This window comes from Manacus vitellinus, unplaced genomic scaffold, assembly GCF_001715985.3.
Source record: "Manacus vitellinus isolate BGI_N305 unplaced genomic scaffold, ASM171598v3 scaffold_25_pilon, whole genome shotgun sequence".
NCBI classification, from domain to species: Eukaryota; Metazoa; Chordata; class Aves; order Passeriformes; family Pipridae; genus Manacus; species Manacus vitellinus.
Genome location: NW_021939882.1, coordinates 11,406,904 through 11,432,525, shown reverse-complemented (window position 1 = coordinate 11,432,525; position 25,622 = coordinate 11,406,904). Strand labels below are relative to the sequence as shown.

General features: G+C 42.1%; 1 protein-coding gene across 4 annotated transcripts; it reads left to right on the top strand.

Moving 5' to 3' along the window:
- Window positions 1–25,622, top strand: MATR3 (matrin 3). Of its 4 annotated transcripts, XM_029960259.1 has the most exons (15): window positions 1–73; window positions 7,720–8,818; window positions 12,868–12,929; window positions 13,942–13,983; window positions 14,224–14,327; window positions 15,335–15,387; window positions 15,803–15,928; window positions 16,511–16,636; window positions 16,827–16,997; window positions 18,268–18,399; window positions 19,466–19,509; window positions 19,952–20,345; window positions 21,951–22,344; window positions 22,951–23,072; window positions 24,557–25,622. In XM_029960259.1, exons 2-15 carry the CDS (start codon window positions 7,928–7,930, stop codon window positions 24,605–24,607), a joined length of 2,712 nt encoding a protein of 903 aa, XP_029816119.1. In that variant the 5' UTR covers window positions 1–73; window positions 7,720–7,927; the 3' UTR covers window positions 24,608–25,622. The 4 variants fall into 4 exon arrangements, with proteins under 4 accessions (XP_029816119.1, XP_008929147.2, XP_017929059.1 ...); XM_008930899.3 differs by lacking the exon at window positions 1–73 and having other exon boundaries at window positions 6,331–8,818; XM_029960260.1 differs by lacking the exons at window positions 1–73; window positions 7,720–8,818 and adding an exon at window positions 10,228–10,260.

Here is a 25,622-nt window from a genome sequence, read left to right as displayed (position 1 = left end):
GGAGCGCGGTAATGAGCGGCGCGCGGGCGGCGGCTGGCGGCGCGCGGTGCGGCCGCGCTCTCGCGAGAGCAGGGTGAGCGGCCCCCCTACCCCCACTCTCGCGAGACCCCCGCGGGGCGGGCGCCCCCCCCACTCCCACACCCCTCAGGGCGGCGGGGCGGCCCCGGGCAAGCGGCGGGAGCGGCGCGGGCACGGCACCGGGGCACGCACCGGGCACGGCACGGGGGGCACAGCGGCGCTACCGGACGCAGCGGGGCGGGGCCGCCGGGCACGTGAGCGAGCAGCGGGCAGCGGGGCGGGCGTGCTCTCGCGAGCGCGGCGAGGCGCCGCGCGGGGCTCGCGCAGCCGCCTCAGTCCCTTCCCTCCCTCCCTCAGCCCCGGCCGTGGCGTCGTGTCGTCCGTTCGTCCCTCCCCCGCCGCCGCCGGCCGCCGCGCTGCGTTGCGCGGGCCCGCAGGTAGGAGCGGAGCGGCGCCCGGCGCCCGCCGGGTGCGGGGAACCCCCCTCGGGGCTCGGCCGGGCCCCGCGCCGCGGGGGGGGGAAGGGGTGGGTTTGGGGCATGCGCAGGCGGGACGCGCGGGGCGGGGGGGCGCGCGGGCCCGCGCTGGCGGGGCCGGAGCGCGCAGGCCAGGCGGCGCGCGGCCCCGCGCGCCTCCGCGCGCCCCCCGCCGGCACTGCGGGCGGAGCGGCCCGGCCCGAACAAAGCCCCGGGCCCCCGCGCCCCGCCCCGCCCGCACCCGCACCTCGGCCCCGCGGAGCTCGCCCCGAGCCGCCTCCAGCCGCGGCCCCTCCCTCCCCCCGTACCGCTCCATTAGGGTCAAAACCTGCGCGTTTTCATCTTAATCTGGCCTTAAAAATTAATGAATCGGGAGTCCTGACAGTGCGGCATCCGTTTGACCCCTCTTTCTACTCGGTTTCACTTTCATATAATTCAAACCCTGGTAACAAATCGAACTGCGGGGTTGTTTTCTTCTTCCTGTTCGGTTTTTTTTAATGTGCATACTCTGTTTCCAGAGTCAGAGTAACGAGATACAAAGTTCATCTGTGCTGCAAATAAGTAGAAGTTGAAAAGAACTTTCTGGGAGCCTGAAGAACTGGTTTGTTAAATGATAAATGAGGCATTTATGCTGTTGAAAGAAAGCTGAACCGTCCTACGGATTCTAAATGTGTGGCTTTTTTTCTGTCCAGGACGCAGACCTTTGGGAAAAAAGTATCTGATACTGGTTTAAACAATTTAATAGTCTTTATTCTTTTTAGTGAGCCTTAAATTCGTCAGGTTTTTTGAGCTGTAGATGGTCCTGACTTCCTAGAGTCAGATAAGTAGGAAGCAGCTCTGGTTGAAAACATAAGTTTCTTAAAGCAATCTGTGGAGTTTTTCTGAGAAGAGGAAAAGGTAATTTTTTCCCATACTTCTTTATAAAGAATCTATTGGTCCAGTGACTTAATCTTCCTATATTTTGACATATGTTTATATATTTAAGATTTTTATATATTTTTTTGAAATGTAGTGGAACATATTAACATTTCTAATGTATTACCAGGAAATTAATGAACTTCTGTCTTGAATTCCATCTAAAACCCCACCAAATGATTCATTACTGAATTACATAACAGGATTAAATGACACTCGAACCTTGGACATGTGTTTGTGTAGGGTAACCCAGTGTCTGTCCTTCTGCACTGTGTAAAAGCTGTTACACACATCCCAGAACTAAATGATGGGAAGAGAATCCCACAGAAATTCCTAAATGCATCCTTAAAATGCGAATATCCGTGTTCTTAAAGATAAAAACTAAAAACCAGTTAAGGAGGAAAGAAGAGTCAGCCTTTGAGGCTCCAAACTGAAGTTCCATACAACTGTAATACTGTTGCCATGTGGTTTATCCAGGATTGCAGTTAAATAAAGTGCTCATTAATTTGATGAGAAATAAAGAAATGCTCTGTGCTGCCCTTGGCTGGGATTTGCATATGACTCTGCTGAAAGTTTTGGTGAATGCAAAGGTGTTTTGTGATCTATAGACAGGCTTCTGGGTAGCTCAGCAAATCTGGGGGAGAAGCTGTTGCAAAGCTGCAAAGAAATTCTTTCTGTTCAGTTTGTTAATTAATGAGTGTATTTTTGTGCCCTCAGTGTTGCTTCCTTTCTTCATCAGTGCTCTGAGTCAACAAGTCTTGAAAACAAAAGCACATACCTCACAATATTTCTGAACTAATTCAGTTTGTGAGTGGTTAAGTACCATATTGCGCAGTCATAACTTAAACAAGAAGTTTTTATTTTGAGCACTAAACCAGTCAAACAGTCCCTTGATTCTTGTCTGCAGCTAAAATACATCTTGCAGCCTCATGCAGGATTTCATCTGGGAAAGAATGGGATTTTATCCCAGCCTTGGAAATGCCTGGAGGCAGACTGGTTAGTCAGAAGGCTTTTTAATCACTTACCAGATCAGAAACAAAACTGTTCTGTTTGGTTTTTTGAAAAAGAAAAAAAAAAAGAGGAGTAAAATTGGTTCTCTGTTACAGTGGGTACTCTGGTTTGGTCTGTCTCTGGATCACTTTCTGTATGACCTGTTCCTGTGAAGAAATTGTGGTCTGTTCTGTGCTGGGGTCAGTTGTGGTGCCCGGGGGCTGTTGGTCCCCACAGCTGATGGGAAAGGAGAGCGAGTGTCTCCTCGGTGTCCAGGGGCAGGGACACACAGAGCTTCCCTCAGCATTCCACCCAGAGCCGGGGGCTGTTCCTGTCTCCACAGAACTCTCTGTGGGTGCAGGCCCCTGTGTGCATCTCTTATGTGGAGCTGGGGCTCTGGGGGTGACACACAGTGGGCTTGGAAGCAGTAGGAAGCCACAGAGGTGACCATGTGTTTGTGGCGTGGTCAGCACACGTGGCAGCAGTTATCTGTTTGTTTCTGGGTGTTACTACTTTCCCTCTCTAAAAATACAGGAGTTTTGCCTTCTCTGTTCTTTCTGTTCTATTCCTTGGACTATTTTTTTTTCACTTCTGTTTCTGTAAAGGAATAAATGTGCTTTTTTCATGCACTTCTTACAAAAGAGGGATGCTTGAATATATTAAATTATATAACAAGCAGAAATAGGAAACTGGCCTCTCTTAGTGTTCCTTTCTGCATTCAGATGTTGAAAACTAAGTTCTTTTAAAATTCTTCATTGCTAAAGTAGTAATTTTAATTCCCATTTATAAATATGCCTTTCCTCTGTTCTGTAGCAATCCTCTGTTACAGTCACTTCAGATCTCAGATTATTATGTTCTCTGATCAAGGAAGTCACTGGGATGAAGCTAAACATAATCCTAAGAATTGAAACTCTTCCAGTTGTTGTGCCTGAAACAGACTGTCTAATCTGTGCCCAAAAAAAGCGAGTGTATCCTGTGTGCCAGGTGCCCCTGAAGTTTTTGAGGGCATGACCTTTGAAGATGGTTGAACAAGATGAGTTGTTTTCTTGCATGTGAAACAGCAATATTAAATAACCATCCTGAATACTGGGACCTGAAATGGGTGAGAACCTGCATTTTCTCTGAGGTTGCTGGGCAATTCCTCCTTTGCCTTTGGAAAGACAGTGGCCTTTTCTGTGTAATCCTGTAGATTTGAAATCCATTGTACTTGGTCATTCAGCAACTAGATAACATCTGCTTCTAATTTCCTTGAAGTTCTTGTTTTTACTGCCATTAATTCTTGGAGCAGCCTGGGGAGCTGCCTGTCCAAATTCCAGATCTCTTCCATCAATAACCCTTTTTGCCATGATGTGCTGCAGCCAGTTTTGCCAAGAAACAGGAATTCTTCCATGGCAGAAAGGATCGCTGCACCAAGTACAATGCCCAAGGAAGGAGAAGGAAAACCTGTAGGTTTTTATCCAAAGAGCAAATACTGTGGATGTAGAACTTCTTTAAAACTTTTTTCCCAAGGGTGTACGACCTGCCAAAGTGTTGAGTTCTTACAAACCCAGAGTGTGCTTTTCAGCTTGTAGATTATTTCATATTTTTACCATAATCGAGTTTATTTGATTACATTCAATGTGTTTTGAAGTGAAACTGAGTAGAAAGTGAAAACAGTTTTGAGACCTTTTTCTTATAAATAGTGGAAGAGGAATGGGTAAAAGATGAGTTGTAAGAACAAGATTAACATTAAACTACAATAACTATGCGTAGGTTAAAACCCCCTGAGAGTGGCAGAAGGAATAGGGAGCCAGGGGCTGGTGTTCCAGAAAAGGTGACAAGCTAAGTTTATCGTGTTCAGCGTGATCAGTGTGTTCCAAGAATTCACTGAATTAAACTGTTCTTACGACAAAATTAATATTGGAGCAAGAGTTCCATAAGCTTTATTGGAAAGAGTTTATGATCAGTTTTGCACTAAAAGGAAAACCTTCTATAGCGTTTGAAAATCAGCCTCATTTGGGCCTTTTTTTGGTAGCAGTGTATTCTGTAGGATTCAAATTCCTTATTTTTGTTGTCTGCTTTTACAGAAAACTCTTTTGCAACTTGTAGATATAAATTGTTTTCATTGTCCACATTTGTCTGGAAATCCAATGACATTTTGCCTTTCAACTTATTTCACGATTGCTTTATATGATATATTTTCAAATCTTAACATGGCCGATTTCTGTCCACAGATCTTAAAAAAACCTGTGTATGAAAGTCTGTTCCCAGTATAGCTGGAATTACACGGAGAACAATTAGCATAACCCTTCCAACTAACTCATGTCTGGCTCCGGAGGCAGCTTTGTTCAGTCCTACCTGTCTTGTTGCTGTGACTCAGTTGATGGCACCCTCACTCCAAGGCTGGCCCTGCTCCATGGGAACCTGTCTCTATCAGATACTGCCCTGGAATCTTTCTGGAGTGATCAGCACAGGAAGTGCTGCCTTAGAATCCCGTTAAACCTGACCATGTGGAAGTTAAACGTCCTTCGGTGTGATTGTAGGGCTCTTCCCCCCACCTCTGATCTTAAAGAACGGGGATGGTTAGAGTGGAGTACAGCAGCCATTGCAAGATGATAAATAGTGGGGGTTTGAGGCTAATTCACTTGTTTTTTTGAAGTACCCCACTCAAATGCCCAATTAGGGCAGTTTCCTGACTAGCACCAACTGCCAGCCTGTGTTCTGTCCTCATCATACACTTGTCTTACTGTCCCACTTCATACTTCTCCATAAGATTGTCCTTCTTTGTGTCTTTGTCTTGGTTTTTCACCCATCTTTCCTATTTTCATTTTTCCCTCCCCTTCCTCCTTCCCGGGGTGTTTGCAGCAGGAGCACGGGGTGGTTCTGTAGAGCCTGCTGTGTGTGTGTCAGCGGGGGCCCTGCCAGGCAGGGATGCTGTGGGGTTTGTTCCCTGCTAATCTCCAGAGCAGCAGACAATGAACTGCCAATGGAAAGCTGTGACAAGAGGATTAGGGAGCATCTGTTCAAAGAGAAAGGGTGTTTTGGAAGAGTGGAGAACTTTCCTGATTTAGTAGAAACTTGACTAGTGGGGTGCTTGCACTAAGAGCAGGGCACACCGAGCCTCTCCTGCCACAGGGGTGTCTGCTGAATTGCTGCAGGCTCAAGCTTGCAAAGCCCTCTGGAGCACTTGATTTTATGAAGAACCCAGTAAGTTCAGCTTCAGACCTTTCTGTAAGAGTGTGAATGAACTAGGAGGAAATTTGTGTAAAAATACAAGGAGTAGGGATTAATTTTAAAAATTGTAATAAAGTACTTTGAAGATTCCTGAATGAATGCAAGATAAAGCATGGTACCCGGGTGAATATTAGTATTTCTGTCATTTTTGAACTCAAAAGTCTTGATTTTTACAATGTAGTTTCTAAATGGGTTCTGTTCAGATGTCCTCAGTAGGGCCCCCTTGTCTGGGACATCTCCCTTAGGACTTGCCTCATCTGCTCCTCCGTGTTCTTGTATTACTGTTCTCTGAAGCTTTCTGCAGTGCTTTTCTGTCTTCTGCCTTACACTCTTTTGAACTTATTGCCATGCCCAATTTTCTCAAGCTCTTTTTCTTAACCAAATGTCACACAATTAAGGTTATTTTGACTCCAGCATATGTGGATCTTAAAAACGTAGGTGAAATATGATTTTAGATGTACTGACAACAGAGCATGCAGGATACTGTATAAAGGAGTTCCTTTGCAAAGATGGAGCTGTGTGAGGTTTGTGTGTTTTATGTATTTTTTCATAGAATCCATTATTTTTTTACATAAATGCATAATTTTGTAACACACTTGCTACCAAGAAAGAAAACCCAGGTGCTTTTCAACTCGGTGCCCTGTTGGAACAGGCAGTGGGGATGGAGAGCTGCTCCTAACCTTGACCTTTCTCCTTCTGTTTCCAGTACAAGAGCCATTGCCTTCTGCAGAACTGGTCTCTTCAAGGAAAAGTCCTTGCTTTCATTTTATCCTTTCCATTCCCCCTGTTCTCTTGGGAGCTGATTTCATTTGCAGCTGTGCAGTGTGTGCCTGTTTCTTTTCCAAGTGCTCATGTGTTTGCTGTGCTCCTGAGTAGCAGTGCTGGAGAAGCAGAACCGCTCTGCGGAGACTGGGAAGGGCTTTCCAGCGGCGGGGACCCAAGAACGAGGAATTCCTGGTGGAATGTTCTCACTTGTGTTGAATTGCTTTAAACTTTGTGTGTCTGTCCCGAGGATGGGGGAGAAGTGTTATGGTTTATTTCTGCTCTGCACTAAAAAACAAAACACTTTATGAACTATATCCATTGCAGCAAAAAATATACTGTGGATATTAATAGCATTTAGTTAAAACTTCAGGTAAATGCAGTGGAACCAAATATTTGCATATCAGGTTAGTATTTTAGTGGGACGTGAGGCAGATCCCTCTCTTGTGAGCAGTGTTGTAGGATCTTTAACTCCCACATGTGGTCATGGTGTCAGGCCTGAGCCAGGCAGTGCTGGTACAAGGCAGGGCTGTCTGGGGTGATGTGCCATCTCCTGACTCACCTGGGGTCTTTTCCTTCAGGAGCAGGGTTTTCCTTGGGTCTCCCATCCCAGCACTAAGCCTGACCTTGTTTTGCTTGAGTCTGAGAGAACAGCTGATGTCACAGCTGCAATACAACAGAGTAAAAATCACTTCTGAAATGCTGTTAGCAGTGTAACTGCAATTGGAACAAGAGGTCTTGTTTACTTCCTGCAAAATGTAAAACTTGTTTTTCTTGTTCACATCTGTCTTCACATCGGTAATTGGAATTTTACTGCATAAAGATTGAATATTATGTTTGGTCTTGTTTACAGATCTTAGAGCAGAAACTTTTTGCCCAAACTTCAGTTACTTTTAACTTCCTTTCGTCCTGTTCTGTTGTGGTACAGATTTCATTTTCAAATATGTGTTATATGCCAAAGTCATCTTGGATTCTATGGGCTTAAGTTTTTTGTGGTCTTCTCACAGACACAGTACAGTAATGTAGGGTATGAACAAAACCATTAACCAGAGATCAAGGCTTACGTGTCAGTAAACTTACAGATGCTTTTAGACATCAGCCACTTCTGAAATTCACTTGTCTTCAGTATGAAAGTAGCTTTTTGTGGAAGGAGTATGTATAGGAAACACTGCTGTATTTTATCTGCAATAATATATGTAGGCTCTGGGTACCTCTTGAATCTGTTATGTGATAAAAGCCTTGTAAGATTGAGATCTCTAATGTTTTTTAGATCAACATGATGCATAAGTTTAAAACTGCATCTGTTTAAAGGGATTTATGACTAAAACTGCTTGTTTTTCTACAGAATTGTCTGGTGTTTCTCAGCTTGAAGAAGATCTGCAGTCATTATTGATCCTCTTTCTTGGCGTTACCGTTTTTGAAGTGAAGTTTGCCTAGCTTTCTAGTGTGAGCTCTCTTTGCAGCCATCTTAAAAAAAAAACTATAAAAAACTATATTAAAAAAAAAAAAGGAATTTTTTTTGATCCGTAAAGTAGACACGCTCTAGTTCTACAATGTCCAAGTCATTCCAGCAGTCATCTCTGAGTAGGGATTCACAAGGTCATGGGCGTGACCTCTCTGCAGGAATAGGCCTTCTTGCTGCTGCTACCCAGTCTTTAAATATGCCAGCATCTCTTGGAAGGATGAACCAGGGTACTGCACGCCTTGCTAGCTTAATGAATCTTGGAATGAGTTCTTCATTGAACCAACAAGGATCTCATAGTGCGCTGTCTTCTGGTAGTACCTCTTCCCATAATTTGCAGTCTATATTTAACATTGGAAGTAGAGGTCCGCTCCCTTTGTCTTCTCAGCACCGTGGAGATGCAGACCAGGCCACTAACATTTTGGCCAGCTTTGGTCTGTCTGCTAGAGACTTAGATGAACTGAGTCGCTATCCCGAGGACAAGATCACTCCTGAAAACTTGCCTCAGATCCTTCTACAACTTAAAAGGAGGAGAGCTGAAGAAGGTTATGGTAGAGATGGCAGATCATCCACACGGGAACCACCGTACAGAGTACCTAGGGATGATTGGGAAGAAAAAAGGCATTTTAGAAGAGATAGCTTTGATGATCGTGGTCCTAGTCTCAACCCAGTGGTTGACTATGACCATGGAAGTCGTTCTCAAGAATCTGGTTATTATGACAGAATGGATTATGAAGATGACAGATTGAGAGATGGAGAAAGGTGTAGGGATGAATCTTTTTATGGTGAGACTTCGCATAACTATCATAAATTTGACAGTGAGTATGACAGAATGGGTCGTGGTCCTGGTCCCGAGAGATCTCTCTTTGAGAAAAAGAGAGGTGCTCCTCCAAATAGCAATATTGAAGACTTCCATGGATTCTTACCGAAGGGTTATCCCCATCTGTGCTCTATATGTGATATGCCAGTTCATTCTAATAAGGTGAGTTACGCACCAGATACTTCTATTTTCCTTTACGTTGTAGTTTCTGTTCTGTTTTTACCTATTTCTTTAATGATTTCTATAGCCTGGTTGCTTTTGAAATGATCTGAAAGTTGGTTTGAGAGTGAAAAAGGCACTTGGTTTATTTGCAAGGTAATTGTTAACAAACATTGTAAACCAGGGCTTTACATTAATGTATTTTGTTTGCCCAGATTGCTTAACTTCAAGTCAAACAGCTATCATCTACTGGGATATCTTATTTGTATTTTACATCTACATGTTCTCTTAACCACAAACATCTGGCATTCAAGCAGTTTTGGGGTGGGTTCTGTTATTTTTTTGTTGGTTTGGGGTTTTTTTGCAGTGTATCTACTGTGCCATTCTGGAAGCTAGTTTCAGCTCTCCTCCACATCTGTCTTGATTGCTGATTTATATGTAGTTAAGATGCATTCTTGCACAGTTCTGCTTTTTCCCTGTCCAAAGGGAAAGAGTTAATGTAGAGCCCTGGAACTTATTTGCAAAAGTAAAAGCCACGTTTTAGATTAGCTCATTCTTGCCTTTTTAATTTCACTTTAACACTCTATCTCATACTATGGCTGAAATTTGTCGTCATTTTTCTCCTTTTTTCACAACTTTCTTAGAACACTTCAGACTCACTTTTTATTGTCACATGTTGCATCTATCCCTGTAGACTCTCCAGGCAATCAATCTGCTGTTGCAGTGTCCTGCTCTGTGTTCCTAGTAGTGTTCTTTACTCGGCTCACAAGTGGAGTGGATCTTCGGGTGTATTCGGTGATGCTGAGACTTCCCTCTTAGTTATCCATGACTAGTCCAACTCTGCAAAGGGAGCAGGTTACTCAAAATGGCCTGTTTATATTCAGACGTTATTTTCAGAGCCTTCTCACTTTCAGCTTTTCCAGTGTTACTCATCTTGCTGGTTTTCAGTGTACTAGGCAATTTAATTGGCTAATTGGCTAATACAGTGCCCCTCTTGTCACAATTAGTGGCTAATTAGCTTGAAGGCCTTCAATTGAAAACATAATACATGCTATTACTGTAAAATTGATACAATGTGGAATTGCTGTTACTAACCATTTCTTTACAGTTACCTCTCAAAAAAGTGCTGCTTCTGTACATCTGATCTTTTTGAAACACGAGAATTATTCTGTCCCTGCAAGGAAAGGATCAAACCAGTTTTAGAGCACATGCTGTATGGCTCCAGCTGATCTGACAGTTTATGAACTTGTGTTGCTTTAATTACTTTTTATATAAAATAATCACAGTAATCTGGGTTTCTTGTCTCCTGTATTTGCTGTTTATTTTCACACAAGGTTAAAGTGTTAACAGTTTAGCTGCCATGCTCAGTTCTGTAAAAGGACTTCATTGGGTTAGATTGAAAACATAAACTTCTGAGGCCCTTGACGATGGCAACCAGTAATCCTGTAAGTAGGGGTCTTTTTAGCTCTTTATTTTAAAGGCTTGTGGTTCTTAGTGTGCTTTGGAGTGCAGATCTGTTGAAAGGATCCACACTGGAATAGCTCTCCAGGTATGAGAAATACCAAATTCTTTTAACAGCATAACTTGTGGCTGACCTCTTCTGTAACATGTAAAACCTTTTTTTTTTGTTTTTTTTTTTAGGAATATACTTTGACTTAAACTGCTAGTACACCATAAACTATTTGAGATTGGATCATCTGTTTCTTATGACCCAAGTTTAGGCTTTGTTTCTAATTTCAGAAATCATGTCACCACAAGAATTTTTCTCTTTCTCTCCTTCTTTCCTCTGCTTTGCATACCTAACTGTTACAGAATTCCTTATTTTGTATCTCCCATGAAATCAAATCAAGTCAAACTTGACTTTTAAAGGAACCCGATCTAAACTGAAATTTCTGGAAAGCAGAAAGGGAATGCTTTTCTTAGCTGGGACAATGTAAACTTATGACTGCAGTATCAAAATCTCATTTCCCCCCCTTCCAAATAAAATATTGTAGATTTTTAAGGCTGTTTGATAAAGCAGTGTATATTTTAAACCTGAACAGGGGATTAAACACCCTCACTAGAACTTAAACTGGCAGACTAGTCCAATTTTTTATTTTAATGATGTTCTTAATTACTTCTTTAATTTGCTGTGTACGTATTTTAAGACCCAGTTTGTTTTCTGTCTGTGAAGTAAATTGTGCCCCAAATACTTCAGGCATTTTGTCAGTCCTGATCCCTTTATCAAGGAACGAGGTGTTGGATGTGGAGGGATTGTTTTCCCTGCCAGACAAAGGCTGATGGAACATGAAGAGATGAATTTGGAGGTTAAACACTTGAACCCGTGGTACATCTCGGAGGGAAAACCTGGCTGTGGCCCTAATAGATGGCTGGCTAAAATTAGGTGCTCGAGTTTGGCCTAATTTCCTGAGGAGAACAGTGTGTCCTCTCCCTGGTATCAACTGAGCCAAAGGGTAATCTAGGTTTGAAGAAACTCAGTTCAGATTTTCTCTGCCTTAACATGGGGCATTCGTGTTAATGAGTGTAAATATAAATCCCTGGTGCCTCAAAACCTTGGAGAAGGGACATTTCTGACTGGGTGCAGGCAGTAAAGGGAATCCAGATTAAGAATTGTTCAATAAAAAGTTAATATAGATGAGCCATCATATTCCTTGGAGGAGGAGAAAAATCCAAAGTTATATGTCAGAGCTCCCTTTTTTGCCAGTTTAAAAGCCTATGAAGTATAATGAGAATTAGATCTTCCAGACTTTGCCTCTGAGTTGCAGACAGCTTCTATGTCAGTTTAGAATAATTTTAAATTATGTGTTAAGACAGATCCAAAGCATACTGTGTCTGGTGGAATCAGCCACTGAGGTTTTACTGACTGTGTACCCAAATTTAGAGGGGTTTTGGTGTCCAAAGGACTGGATTTTTTTATAGTGCTAACGCTTTTTAGCAAGTGTTGAAGTAAAGAATCTTTGTATTGAATGTTTCATAGATCTGGGGTTTTGGTGGGATTTTTTTTTAATCCTAATTGCCAACCTAATTATTTATAGCTGCAGAGCATCTTGTGCAGTTAACAGGAAAAAATGATGCTCTCGTTTTCCATCTTGATAAAATGGATGAAGGTTTCATCTTGCTCCATGTTATCCTGGAGTAATATTGCAGCACTTTATGGGAGACTTTAAATCCAGGTTTTTTTCCTTTGTGGAAAGTGCAGGGTGGGCATGTAACATGGAAACACTACAGTAAGCCTGGGGAGTGTCTCACTGTATCAGAAGAATGGTTGTAGTGTGGCAGAAACCAAAAATCAGGAAAAATGAGGGATTAGGAAAAAATCCCCTGCGGGTGCTGAGCAGAAACAGAAGAGCCACGTAAAGCAGTTCCAGTGTTTCAGTTGTGATTAGCCTGAGAAGTCCAGTATGTGCTAACAGTATAACCACTGTGGTAAACTGGAGAAGGAAGTAGTAATCAGAATTTCCAAAATAAGCCTGTTGATCTAAGAGAACAGGAAGCTGCAGAACTGGAAAACAGTCTACAGAAAAAGCAGAAATCCCTCATTCCTTTCTAATGCTAAAGCCAGAACCAGGAGGAGTTTTACCTGGATGATTTGGTTTAATTCCACTATTCTTGTAGTTTGTCCTAGCTATGCACTTTCATTTCTTTTAGTCTTTCCTTTCTGAATTCCTTGCAATTTCTTGGCCTCTTAGTGGTTCTAAAAATTTGAGTGTCGAGTTAATCTGTAAAAGTCTGAGGAACGAAGCAGAGAGAGGGGAGGAAATTCTGAAATGACTCAAGACAAACAGTCAGCCTTCAGTGGCAGAGGCTGCCAGGGCAGTGGTGCCTGTGGTGCAGCAGTTGCAGGGAGCTCTGCACTCTGAGGCACAGTTCCCATCACACACCTGTTCCCCAGCTTAGGAGGGAAGAGGCAGGTCCAGTCTCAGTGGCCCTTCAAAGCACTACAAAAAGATTTCATTATCTGTGTATCTGCAGCACTTCAGCTTAGAGGAGAAGCTTGTTAGAATGACTTGCCATATGTGGCTGTTAATTGTGAATTCTTTACTTTGCTGCAGGAGTGGAACCACCACATCAATGGAGCGACTCACAGCCGCCGCTGTCAGCTGCTGCTCGAAATGTATGGACCCACCTGCAGTAACGGGGCACTGGGATCAGCCTGGGCACTGCACACACCCTGCCAGGGCTCAGGGGGCCTTTGGGCAGGGCTCAGGGACACAGGGGATTGTTGGGTTCCTGGGCACTGCACACACCCTGCCAGGGCTCAGGGGGCCTTTGGGCAGGGCTCAGGGACACGGGGGATTGTTGGGTTCCTGGGCACTGCACACACCCTGCCAGGGCTCAGGGGGCCTTTGGGCAGGGCTCAGGGACACAGGGGATTGTTGGGTTCCTGGGCACTGCACACACCCTGCCAGGGCTCAGGGACACGGGGGATTGTTGGGTTCCTGGGCACTGCACACACCCTGCCAGGGCTCAGGGGGCCTTTGGGCAGGGCTCAGGGACACAGGGGATTGTTGGGTTCCTGGGCACTGCACACACCCTGCCAGGGCTCAGGGGGCCTTTGGGCAGGGCTCAGGGACACGGGGGATTGTTGGGTTCCTGTGCACGGCCAGGAGTTGAACTGCATGGTCCTTGTGGGTCCCTTCCAGCTCAGGAGATTCTCTGGATTCTAAGTAATGGTCAATTAGGTTGCCCAAAGCAGGTCCCAACCTGTGCCTTGTTGGGAATAAAACCAATTTGAGAGCATCCTATGCACAGAAATGGATCGAGGTTCACAACCTTGAAATCTTGCAGAAACATACGTAACATTTTAGCAGTGGATCTTAATGGTTGAGAATCTGTTGTAATTGTAGTCACTGGTACCAACTTCTACATTTTTTTTTGTGTTGTTGTGATACAAACAGTGCAATTTGAAATAAAACTTGGCAGACACTCTGCAACCAGTGTAGGGAGTTTGTCCTGAAGAACAGCACTTGTGTCAGTGCTGTTCCTGGCTCTTGCAGTGGGCCCAGAGTGTTGCCCTGTGCTTCAGCTGTGTTACATCTTCAGGTATCACAGCTTCTGGGACAGGTGTTACATAGGTAGAGGAGATTGTTTTTCTTATATTTTCTTTTCATTTTGTTTCTTTTAAGATACCCTGAATGGAATCCTGACAGTGATTCAGGACATGGAATGTAAGTAGTAATTAATTTTGAAGTATTTATATTTTTTTTATTTGAAGCAGAGGATGTTCTTAACGATTTGTGTGAAACAACACACCAAATGAATTCCTCCTTTGGTTTTTAGCTGAAGAGCAGCAGTAAAAGTAGCTTAAGTTGTCTACATTGAAGCTCTGCAGAAATTAGGGGGTTTTGAGAATGAAAGCCACACAGTTTTTTGGTTTAAAATTCCAGTGTGTTTTCCTCTCTTTGTAGGGGTGATCCCTTTATGTTGCAGCAATCCACAAACCCTGCACCAGGAATTCTGGGACCACCCCCACCTCCATTCCACCTTGGAGGACCCCCTGTTGGGCCCAGAGGTAACCTTGATAAGCACCTACTTTTACTAGGCTTAACTTCTTGCCAGTTTTTTTTTTCCTTCTTGTTTTGTTATCAGTGTTTGACAACAACCAAAGAAAACACTTTTCTGAGCAGTAGAACTGAAATACTTTAGTCCTTCCCTGGCCAAAGCCTGGTACTCTGTTAATAACTCATTTGTTCTAAGGCTGGTGATTTTTAACATGTTTGGGACTTGGATTTTTCCTCCCTAGGAGGTTTTTGTATCTGTCTTGGGAATAGCCACGTGTTGCTGGAATTCTTTGGATGAAACTTGCAAAATTCAATGCCCTGAGTGGCTTTTCCCCCTAATTTCAAGTGAATTTGAGAAATAAATTTAAATAGCAGCTGAGAAATGGGAAGATGGATGATGCCTCTTCCTCTCAGGAAGGGAGGCTAAGAATCAGGTTCTTGCCTGATGTTGCTACTTCCTACCTTTTAAATACTTTGAATGACTAAAAGAGCAAAACTAATTAATGTACCTGGTTGTTCTGGCAGAGTAGAAGTATTTGAGACACTTCACAGGATTTTTTAGATGATAAATGCATTCATACTTAATTTCATGAAAATAATACCATTAATTTTTAAAACATTTCCAACTTGACTATGAGCAAAATGATCAAAAAGGCTTTTTTCAGGTGTTTCCTAGTAAAATGGGCATTGTGATAGAATTGGTGATGTTTTAGAAATTAAACCCTTACTTGTAAAAAGGGTGTCTTAGATATATCTGAGACTTCACATCCTCTGTGTACAGAGATGTTTTGCTGTGGCAAATCCTATTCTAAAATAGGAGAGATTTCTTTTCCAACGAGCTTTTACTTGTTCTCTGCTGTTTCTGCACAGCTGTAATGAAATAGCTAGTTTTTAAAACTTGATGTCATTCTGGTTTGATACTACAAGTGATTTATACCCTTAAGAACTCCTGACGAGACATGTTAATCCCAGTCTTACAGGTTGAACTGAGCCTGTTCATTCTTTTAATTTGTTAAAGGAGCTGGCAATGGCAACATGCAAGGACCGAGGCACATGCAGAAGGGCAGAGTGGTTAGTATTAAAAAGTCATTATTTTTGTACCCATATATTTTGTACTCGTATATTTTGTTATATAATTTTTGTTTGCTTTCTTAAGATTATTTTTTTAATTGAATGATTGTCTTTAAAAGTGAGATTTTAGCATTTATGTGGAAATATTGAACCTTTGGCCTAGGATTAGGGGTTTGTTGTGCCAAGGACTCTACAAAATATTTAGTCCAAAACTGTACAGAACCTTCTTAAACATTTTCTAATGAAGCTGTGGGAAGTTCTGAGCCTTTTCTATGTGCATATTGTTTTGGCTACTACTGAAGATTTAAAAATTAAAAAAAAACAAACAAATCAAACAGAGCCTTGACAGACTCTTTAAGTTTACTGGTACACTTGGATCTTTTCATACTGTGATCACATGCTTTGTCTTCAACAGGAAACAAGCAGAGTTGTGCACATCATGGATTTCCAGAGGGGAAAGAACTTGAGATATCAGCTGCTCCAGCTCGTCGAACCCTTTGGGATAATTACAAATCACCTGATTCTAAACAAAATCAACGAGGTGAGCTGGGGCCCTGTGCCACTGCTGGTGGTGCTGCTTGGTGCCTGTAACTGAGCTTTGGTTTTGTAAAAGCACTTGCTCAGCTACCAAGTGAGATGATACCTCACCACAAGGTCTTGGAGGAAAGGAACAGTATGTTTCTAGAAATGCTGTACTACTGCATTTTCATTTAAATATTAAAAAATCCTTCTTGCTGGTTGTTCATAGCTTTCTCAACAATATCACATGCTGTTCTTGTTTCAGTATAATCTGAAAACTTGGTCTCAATTTGTATTATACAGTGTGTCGTATTTTGAAGTGTGGAAAAAACCAGTATCATAAAAGAGAAAAAGCAGGAAGCAATTTAATGTTCTGAATCTAAATCTAGGTGGAATGTAAACAAACCAAATAGTTCTGTTTGTGCACCTAAATAAAGTATGTGAAATTCATGCCAAGTTCTGCAGGTCAGTGCATGTTGTAATCAAAAAGCAGTTCCCATTTTTGATGCAGCTGTTCTGACAAGAAAGCAGTGAAGAGCTTGATATGTGAAACAAAAGCACTGAGTCCTGAAGGAGCAGTGCTTCATTTATTGTGTTATTTCAGGCATTTATCGAAATGTCGACCACCGAAGATGCCCAGGCTGCAGTTGAATACTATTCAACAACACCTGCCCTGGTGTTTGGTAAACCAGTCAGAGTCCACTTGTCACAGAAATACAAGAGAATAAAGGTAAAACGTTCCTGCTTTTTTTAGCATTGCCTTATTTTAATCTGGGGCAGTCAGTGTTGTGAGGTGGCTGCATATAAGTTATTCCTAATTTCTGTACTTGTGAGCTGGATCAGCTTAAGCAAGGGACAGTCACCCATGTATATTTTATGTAGTATGTCTTAAAAAAACCATCATTCCCTTTCGATTCCAGAAACCTGAGGGTAAACCTGACCAAAAGACTGAGCCCCCCAAACCAGAGCTCGGTCGTGTGATTCACCTGAGCAACCTGCCACACTCGGGGTACTCTGACAACGCCGTGCTCAAACTGGCTGAGCCCTACGGGAAGATCAAGAACTACATCCTCATGAGGATGAAAAGCCAGGTAACTCCCCTGGGAACACATGTGTGAGCATTTGAAACTTGAGGTTTTCACCTGTGAGGAAATGCTGTGCCGTGAATTGGTTTGTGTGCAGACTTTGTGCTCCAGCAGAGCGGTGGAAATGATCTGGGGGCTCTGTGTAGGTGGGATTTTGCTCTGGAGCTTCCTGTGAAATGTCCTATAACATGAGCTGCTTTAAAAACAGGAACAGGCCTCAGCTGGGAAAAAGATATTTTAGCATTGAGGCTTAATTATTGGGTTATGCAGATTTCTTGGAGCCTTGGGACTGTTTTCTTAGGGCTGAAAGACCATTACCTATGAAACAACAATATTCCACTATTCCACGTTTCTTTCATTTACCCTTTATTTTTCATTCTTTAAAACTAAACAAAAGCAGTCCTGCTGTGGCTCTCTAGCTTGAAAAAGAAAGGTTTGAAGGCAGCATATTGCATGTGTGTAGTAAAATGTTTTGGATGTGCATGGACATGATTTCTGTAAATACATAGGAGCTGAAACTAGTTCTAATTTTTTTAAGCTTTACTGTCCCAGTTTGTTGCTCCCTTGAGTTAAATAGGAAATTCCACTGCCTTTTCAAAGAGATGAGTGCCTGAATCCCTTAATGCCACACTTGTGAAGTGAAAAATTACTAGAATCTTTTGTGTGACCCCTAGGAAGAACTCCCTGACCTTATTTTACTGGCAGAATGAAAACCCTTGCTGTCTAAGCTGGCTGCAGAAACAGGTTTCAGCTTTCTGCCAAGGATACTCCAGCTCATGGAGTTGTTTAAATCTTGTTCAGCAACCTTAGTGTTCCATAGGTTTGTTCCGAGGAGGAACTCCTCCAAAAGCTGGGCTTACAGACCAGCAACTGCTGCCTTTTTGATTCAGACTTCTCTCAAAACCCAAAAATAAAATACCAGGGTAGTTTCTCCTCTCCCCTGGAATTCCCAAGTACATAAGTATTAAATAAGAATTTCACTGTCCAGATGCTTTTTTTTATTTAAATCATATTTTACTTTATGGTGATACTTTTGGCAGATTATTTAAAAGCCTATTTAATTTCAGAACTGTCTATGGCACAGGTGGTACTGAATTGAAAAGCTGGAGTTATAGAGCACTTGGATAAATTTTAAAGTATTTGGAGAGGACAGATATAATTGAACCTTTTAGTGTTGTTTCAGTGTTCAGAAATGCTGTGTTTTAAGTTCAGTAGCTTTGCCTGCAAATGTGTTGTGTGTTTTGCAGTCCTTTTTAATGTGTTTTAATCTTTTCAGGCTTTCATTGAGATGGAGACCAGAGAAGATGCTTTGGCCATGGTGGAGCATTGTGCCAACAAAGCACTTTGGTTCCAAGGCAGATGTGTGAAAGTGGATTTATCTGAGAAATACAAGAAGCTGGTGTTAAGGGTAGGAAGTGTTCTTAGTTTTTTAATTGCAGTTGAAGGTGTGAAGTAGAAGACAGCCATCACTTATGAGAATTCACTGTTGCTTGTAAAATGAAGGGGTTTGCTTTAATATTTTCTGGCTCCTTAATGCAATTACTTGGCACGAGAGTTGTGTTAAGAGGCCTAGAATAAAGTTAAAGGATTTTCCTCTCAGATGAAACAAAACCCAAACAACTTCTAGAACCCAGATTTTAGAGTAAATTGTGTCGATTTTAATTAAAATGGCTCCATTTAGAACATGCTGTAATTTGGAGGGTTTTTTTTCTCCCCCTCCTCTGAAAATTAATAAGCTTTGTGTAAACTTATGATACATCAGAACTGCATCTCTGCATGTGCAGTTCATACAAGGGAGGGACAGGTTCCTGAGGGTTTTTTTGCATAACACCAGGATAATGCTCCTGCAGGTATAAGACTTTCTCCATCAGAGTGGAACACCAGGTAGAAAAGCAGGAGAAATTTGGACTGTCAAGCTGTCTCCTGAAAACATCAGGTTCCTGCTGTGGAATATGAAGAAATCTTACTGTTGCACATGCTCATGCAGCAAAATGAACACTCAATGGCAAATTCAAATACTTGAGCAGTGCACTGAATAGATTTCTGTGTTACTGCCACCAAGTGACATTCCCTGTTCAGTAACTCATAAACTAGTGGGGGGGGGTTGCTAAAGATTTTCCACTCATGATAGGGAGAAAACAGAGTAGGACTGATCTGTGCCAGTGCCTGCACCACGTTGTATCAGTTCCTAAAAAGAGGAATTGTATGTGAATATTCTGGAGCAGGATATCCTATTTCTTTGGTGTTGAATAACTGATAATTACTGTGAGTAAAGGCAGGGTATATCTAGGTTGGTCAGGTCCTGTCTGAAATAAGAGTTTACTAGTGGCTTGGTAGGTGGGTGTGGTACAAGAGTCCCTGTGGGTTAATGTAACTGGGAGCACTTGGCTGCATTGTGCTTCTGAATTCATGCTGCAACACTCCTGTAAATCTTACTCTGCTGTCACTCACAGAGTTCTTTAACTTTATTTTAGATTCCCAACAAAGGAGTTGAGCTGCTGAAAAAGGATAAAACCAGGTAATTTCCTATTGTTAAAGCATAATGTTGTTTAAAAGAAATATGTAAATACCTTATTCAGAGCACGGAAGTGGCACAAAAGAGTCGGGTGAGCTTTGAGATCAAGTTGTTTTTTGTTGTGCCCGGAGATGAGCTGTGTCTAATATGCTGCCTACCCTCTTCCTCTAAGGATGGAGATTTCACAGCCTCTCAGGCTCCTCAGGAAATCCTTTCCAGTCCCTAATTAGCCTTGCCTTCCTGCAATTTAAACCCACGAACAGTTGTCCTGTCTTGTAAGGATAATTTCTCCTTGCAGCAACCTTTTGTATGCTCGAAGAATGGTGTCCTTCCAGGTTTCCCTCAGCTTTCCATTTCCTGAACTGAAACACAATATTTTTTTTTTTAAGTAATTTCTGGGCTCTCTCCAAGTTTACAAGCAACAAGTGTTCTTTGTTCTTTACAGAAAGAGAACGTATTCTCCAGACAGCAAAGATTCTCCCAGTGATAAGAAGTCTAAAACAGAAGCTGCTCAGAAACCTGAAAGTGGCACTACAGAAGAAAAAGCGAAAGAGGAGAAACAAGAGGATCCTGCTGAGCCCTCAGGTGCCAAAAGTGGGGAACAGGCAGAGCAAGACGAGCCCAGTTTACTCCTGGAATCCGAAGATGAGCTGCTGGTGGATGAGGAGGAGGCAGCAGCACTGTTAGAAAGTGGCAGCTCAGCAGGAGAGGATGCAGATGTTGCTAATTTAGCTGATGTGGCTACTGAAGAAAAAAAGGACACCCCTGATGATGTCACAGTAAAAACTGAGGGGGGGAACGTTGTGGCCACTCCAGCAGCCAAGAAAAAGCTTAAAAAGGTAAATCATATAGTAAGATACTGAGTGGGGGAAGCCCTGTCTAACTTAGGCAGCACACCATGTGTGTTGTAGTGCAGAGCATTTCCTGTGGGTCTTTAACACCTGTCTGAGGAGAAACGGGTGTTAGAGCTGCTGTGAAGAAGGTGGAAGATCCCACCACATGCAGCTTGTCACTGAGTCAGTTCTGAATCCCTCGGTCTGTTTTGACAGAAACCTTTCACTTGTCAGGCTCTACCCTGTCACCTCCTGGGGGTTTGCTTGTCTTTCTCTTCACTCTGTTTTTTGATTAACACTGAGCAGCCAGGAACTGTTTTCTCCTGAGCAGTTTCTCAGGGCACTGGTTGTAGTTACCCTTGAGCACAGAGCACAGAATAACGTACTGGGGACTTGAGGCTGATCTAGGCTTGGGCAGGGCTGTGTGTACTGAGCCCAAGAGGTGGGCCAGGCCATCTGTGGTGAGCCAGGGCCCCTTTCCCACTGGAGAAAGAAAATACTTGCTTTCAAGGTGTTGTAGTCACAGGCTGCTTGCTGTGATTTCCCTTTTTCTCACCAGATGATCCCACATTCTCATGGCTTTTATGTCCTACAGGCTGCTTTGTTTAATCATACTCCCTTCTGTGGAGGAGTGTGCAAAGTTTTAGTAACTATTGACTTGGAATGTTGTTTGGCAAGAAAGCAAGACCTGTTCCTTATTAATGAATGAAGTGTATGCATGGATTTCAGTTTTGAGGGATCTTTTTGTCAGGAAGCTAATTAATTACATGGTGCCAGGAGTACTGCTGGAGTAATTCTGGCATTAGTGTTCCTTGTTTCTTAGTATGTTGGTGCCCACTGTGATAAACTGCCTCGAACCCAAACTTGCTTCCTTGTAAACCTACATTCACAAAGTTAATGCTGATTTAGTCCTCCTCATGATTGCTGTTCAGCATGTGTAATAATGATGTCTTCATATCAGAGGAATGTCTCCAAAAATTCAGAATTTTAGACAGTCACTCTTAATAAACCTGAATTTTAAGAGGCCTCCACAGTTTTGGGTGGTTTGTGGGGTTTGGGTTCGATTTTGTTTCCTTTTGTTTGATTGGATTTTTTATTGTGGACACTCTAAACTGGTTGAAAAAGAGCTTTTAATTAATTTTTTTTAAATGAACCTTCATACCATTGGTGGGCACAGAATAGTTCTGGTAAGGTTTTACCTTCTATTCAGGCATGAATTTGAGGATCTTGTGTGACTGTCTCAAATAGAAACAAAACTTGTGCATTCCAAAATGACTTTCACTTAAAATATTCACGTTAAAAGGAATTTCAGCTTGAGAATTTCAGTATCTTTTTGCTCTGTTCTTAAGCTGAAATCACATGTTGATGTGATGAAACAGTGGCCCCTTACGGTGCCAAAAAAAATAATGATTCTGAAGTGGATCCTTGTTTCTGGGGCAGTGGGTACACAAAGAGCTTGTTTGAGTAACAGTTTGAATGAGGGAGGCAGGTCTTGAAGGAAGAGCTTGAGCGTTTTTCCAGGGAATTCGGAGAAAATATTTCTCTTCTTTGAGAGAGTTTGAGGGGAACACTGAAGCATGAGCTGACCTGAGGCCCCCGTTTTCCCAACAGCGCTACGTGGGCGGCTTCCCACGGAGCATGGAGGGCTTTGTGACCCTGGACGAGGTGGGGGACGAGGAGGACTCCGACCACCAGAAGCTGCGCAAGTCGGGCCTGGCAGGGAAGGCAGGAGGCAAGAACGAGGACAGTTTGGCAGAGATCAAGGTGGACAAGATCGAGGAGCCAGAGCAGGAGAACGAGATGTTAGAGAACGGAACGAAAGCCGAAGCCACCGAGAAGACTGAACCTGCTGAAGCTTCAGATGCCACAACAGCACAGGATGCTGAGAAAAATGCCCAGGAAAACACAGACCCCCAGGATGAGCAGGAAACCAAGAACGTCCAAGAGAAACCTCTAGTTCCAGATGAATTCAGGATTGGGCCGTACCAGCCAAACGTTCCTCTTGGTAAGGCTGCTTCCATTTCTTTTCCAATACTCTCTGTGCATTGCAGTAGCATTTCTCATTTCATCTGACTTTTATTTTTGGCAACACATTGCCCCATAGCCTTTCATTTTAGGGGTTCCCCTTCTTCCCTGTTCTTCAGTCCTCCCCTAACCTGAGTATTTTCTTTCTTTTTTTTCCCCTTATTTTCATACAGTTCTCCATAACACTTTCCTTAGGCAGAAATTAAGTTGAAAGAGGCGTATTTTAGCAACACAAATTCCATTACTAGCTCAAAGCACAACAGTGGTAACAGTTTAGAGTCATACTAAATACTCCAAAACTGATCACAGAACATTGTGAGTTCTTTTGAAGGAACCAATAAAATGGACCCTTAATCTGAAAGGTTACTTTTAAATTAAAAAAAAAAAATACAAAAAAGCCTGCACATATTTAGTTATTACTAGGCCCTGGCTTGACTAAACTAAAACAAGGACTTTTTAAAGATAAAGCAGCTTTTTAATGTAAAGTGAATTATGGTTTTAAGATTTAGCTGAAATGACATATGACATTAAAAGAAATGATGTAGAGTAGATCTCTTAGTTTATTTTGTGGTGTTTACTCCTCTAGGTGTGAATTATGTGGTACCCAAAACAGGGTTTTATTGCAAATTGTGTTCCCTGTTCTACACAAATGAAGATGTTGCAAAAAAGACCCATTGCAGCAGCCTTCCTCATTATCAAAAGTTGAAGGTAAGGCAAAAACTTGTTCATTTTAACTGGCGTGATTCTTTCTGGGGAATAGAATTCAACAGGACTGGACTGAGGAGAAAAAATACCTTTCAGGCAGGGGAAATTGGCTTATTCTCTATCTTTTAACTCCAGGTAGACCTCTCAGAACTTCATCTTGTGAAAATAATATGCAGAATACATAGCTTAGAGTTGGGCTTCAGCATTTTTTTCCTGTAAATTTGGATTAAAGAGGGAATTCCAGTTGAAGTAAAGACCAGGCTTAGAAGTAGCATTGCAGACTAAATACAGATGGCTCAGATCCCTTCCAGTTGTCCCTTCAAGATGGTTTTTAACCAATCAACAAAGCTTAAGATGAAGTTTTTCTGTGTTTAAAACCCCCAAACATTTGCAACTTCTGATTTTGTGAGCAGTTTTTCAATTTTCTAACTGGATGAGGTATCACATGATTGCATGGCATGAGTGATAATGCTGCTGCTGTATCCTCTTACTGTGAGCTGCTTTAAATATCACCTCTAGGAAAGGGCGCAGTGCTAAACCAAATTCTGGTAGTCATGCAGTGTTGATGGATTTATATCAGAAATGGATTTATAGCAGTCCATCCCTGAGCTGAGAGCAAACCCCAGGGACTCCACAGAAAAGGAAGAGGTGGCACCTCAGACTCCAAACATTTGCCTTCTCCTTGCAGTAACAGGAAACCCTAAATAAATACAGGGCCCAGGAAGGCAGATGGCACAAAAAAGCAAACAACATTATCAAAAAGTAGATCAGATAATTAGTTCCCATGCAGGGTCTTGTAGAAAGAAATCCCACCTCATCCATCACCATAGTGTTTTTTCTTTTTTTTTTTTTTTTCCATTGAGGTACCAGGTTATGGGACATTAAAGCCTTGATATAAAAAGGGGAGGGGGGATAATGCCAATTTATTAACTTTATTGCTTAAATGAAACATGAGTTGCTTTGCTTTTTCCATGGCACACATGGCTGGCAAGTTGTGAGTGACTGTATGACATTGGTGGGGTTTGGAATTGGGGAGGGAAGGGGGGAAATGCAGCTTCTGTCTCACAATGGCACTTCTGGAGCTGGGAGTCTCCTTCCCTTGGAGAGCAGGAAAAATAAATAGGTGAATTGATGTTGCTACCAAATGTGGTCAAAGTGGTAACAAATTCCTCAAACTTCCAAAACAACCCTTCTCCAGGGAGGGGAGGTGTTTTGTCCCTGCCTTTGTAGGTGGCAGATTCCACCCAGGTAAGTGGCACAATCACTGTCACAAGTCCATGACAAAATGGAAAGGAATTCCCTTGGCTTGCCAAGAGGAGCTCAAACTCCACTTCAGGGTTGGGAGAAGTGCCAGCCTTGTTAGCTGTGACCTTTGCAATTGATGTTCACAGATGTTAAACTTGTAAATTGGATTTATGTTTCTATTCTTGATGTTGTGACTGTGAAAAACTCTCTAAATATATCCCAAATATAATTTCTTTTAACAGAAAATTCTGAATAAAATGGCAGAAGACTACAGGCAAAAGAAAGAAGCTTAAAAAGAAGGAAGGATGTAAGGAAAATGTGGCTTTGTTTTTAATGTTAATCTTTTTTAAAAGCAGTACAAGTAGTAGATTAAATACTGTATTCTTTTTTGTTTTAGTGAGATACAGTAGGCATTATAGGTCTGTTCATGTGTTAAATGTTGTAGCAAAAAGCATATGCAGTAAAGTTAATGACAACAATTTGTTCTTAATGTGAGAATGGCAACAAGTTTTTGTTTTGACACTTCAAGCTATTACAGAAAAAAAAAATCCTGCACCCTCGTGGAAAGCTCATCTATGAGAAGAAAACCTTGTTCAAATGAGATTTACTACTTTCAAGCTTCAGAAATTGTCTTTCAATTCTGTTCTGAATAAAAAATGAAAAGTAACACTGTACTTTTATTTTATCTAGAACATTCCATGTTTTGGTCTGAGCCTAGCAGCTATTTAATTTTGAGAGTAAGGCTGTCATTGCATTTCACTTTGGAAAAGTCTTTAAATGTAAGTTGCATTTTTAAATGTTGAATTGCAATTTCTTTTAATGTCACTGCTGTTATCTATAGCAAATAGGGAAAATTAGTGATTAGCCAGCTTTACAACTTTGTGACTTTTTTTCCTAAGCTCTTGCTAGACTTTCCTATTCAGCTATTCTGTGTATTTTTAGTGAGAAGTAAATGCCCATTCTCTCCAACCAGTATTATTTCCTTGAGCTCTTCCTGCTTTTACTTGAATCTCGTTGCTGTTGTACATCTCTGGTTTCTCAAAAGCAGCATTGGAGTCCCAAAGTGGACAAAGGTATCTTTATATTCTCCATGTGGAATTTTTCATACCCGCATTTTAACACTGTTTTCTGTTAAAATCTGGTTTTGTCAAGACTCTTTAGAACTGTGCTCTTAATGTACCTGCACATGTGAGATGTGAACAGGAATTTGCATGTGTAACCTGTGTTTATCTGTAGTTTTTGTTATTTACTGCTTATTTGTGACTTCAGGTTACTAAAGTGATTCCCAATAAACCAAGCTAGGCCACA

Coding starts and splice junctions, on each gene's coding strand:
- MATR3 (XM_029960259.1), top strand. CDS start 7,928: ATGTCCAAGTCATTCCAGCAGTCATCTCTGAGTAGGGATTCACAAGGT. Junction 16,998..18,267: donor TCATGAGGATGAAAAGCCAG/GTAACTCCCCTG, acceptor TAATCTTTTCAG/GCTTTCATTGAGATGGAGAC. Junction 18,400..19,465: donor ACAAGAAGCTGGTGTTAAGG/GTAGGAAGTGTT, acceptor ACTTTATTTTAG/ATTCCCAACAAAGGAGTTGA.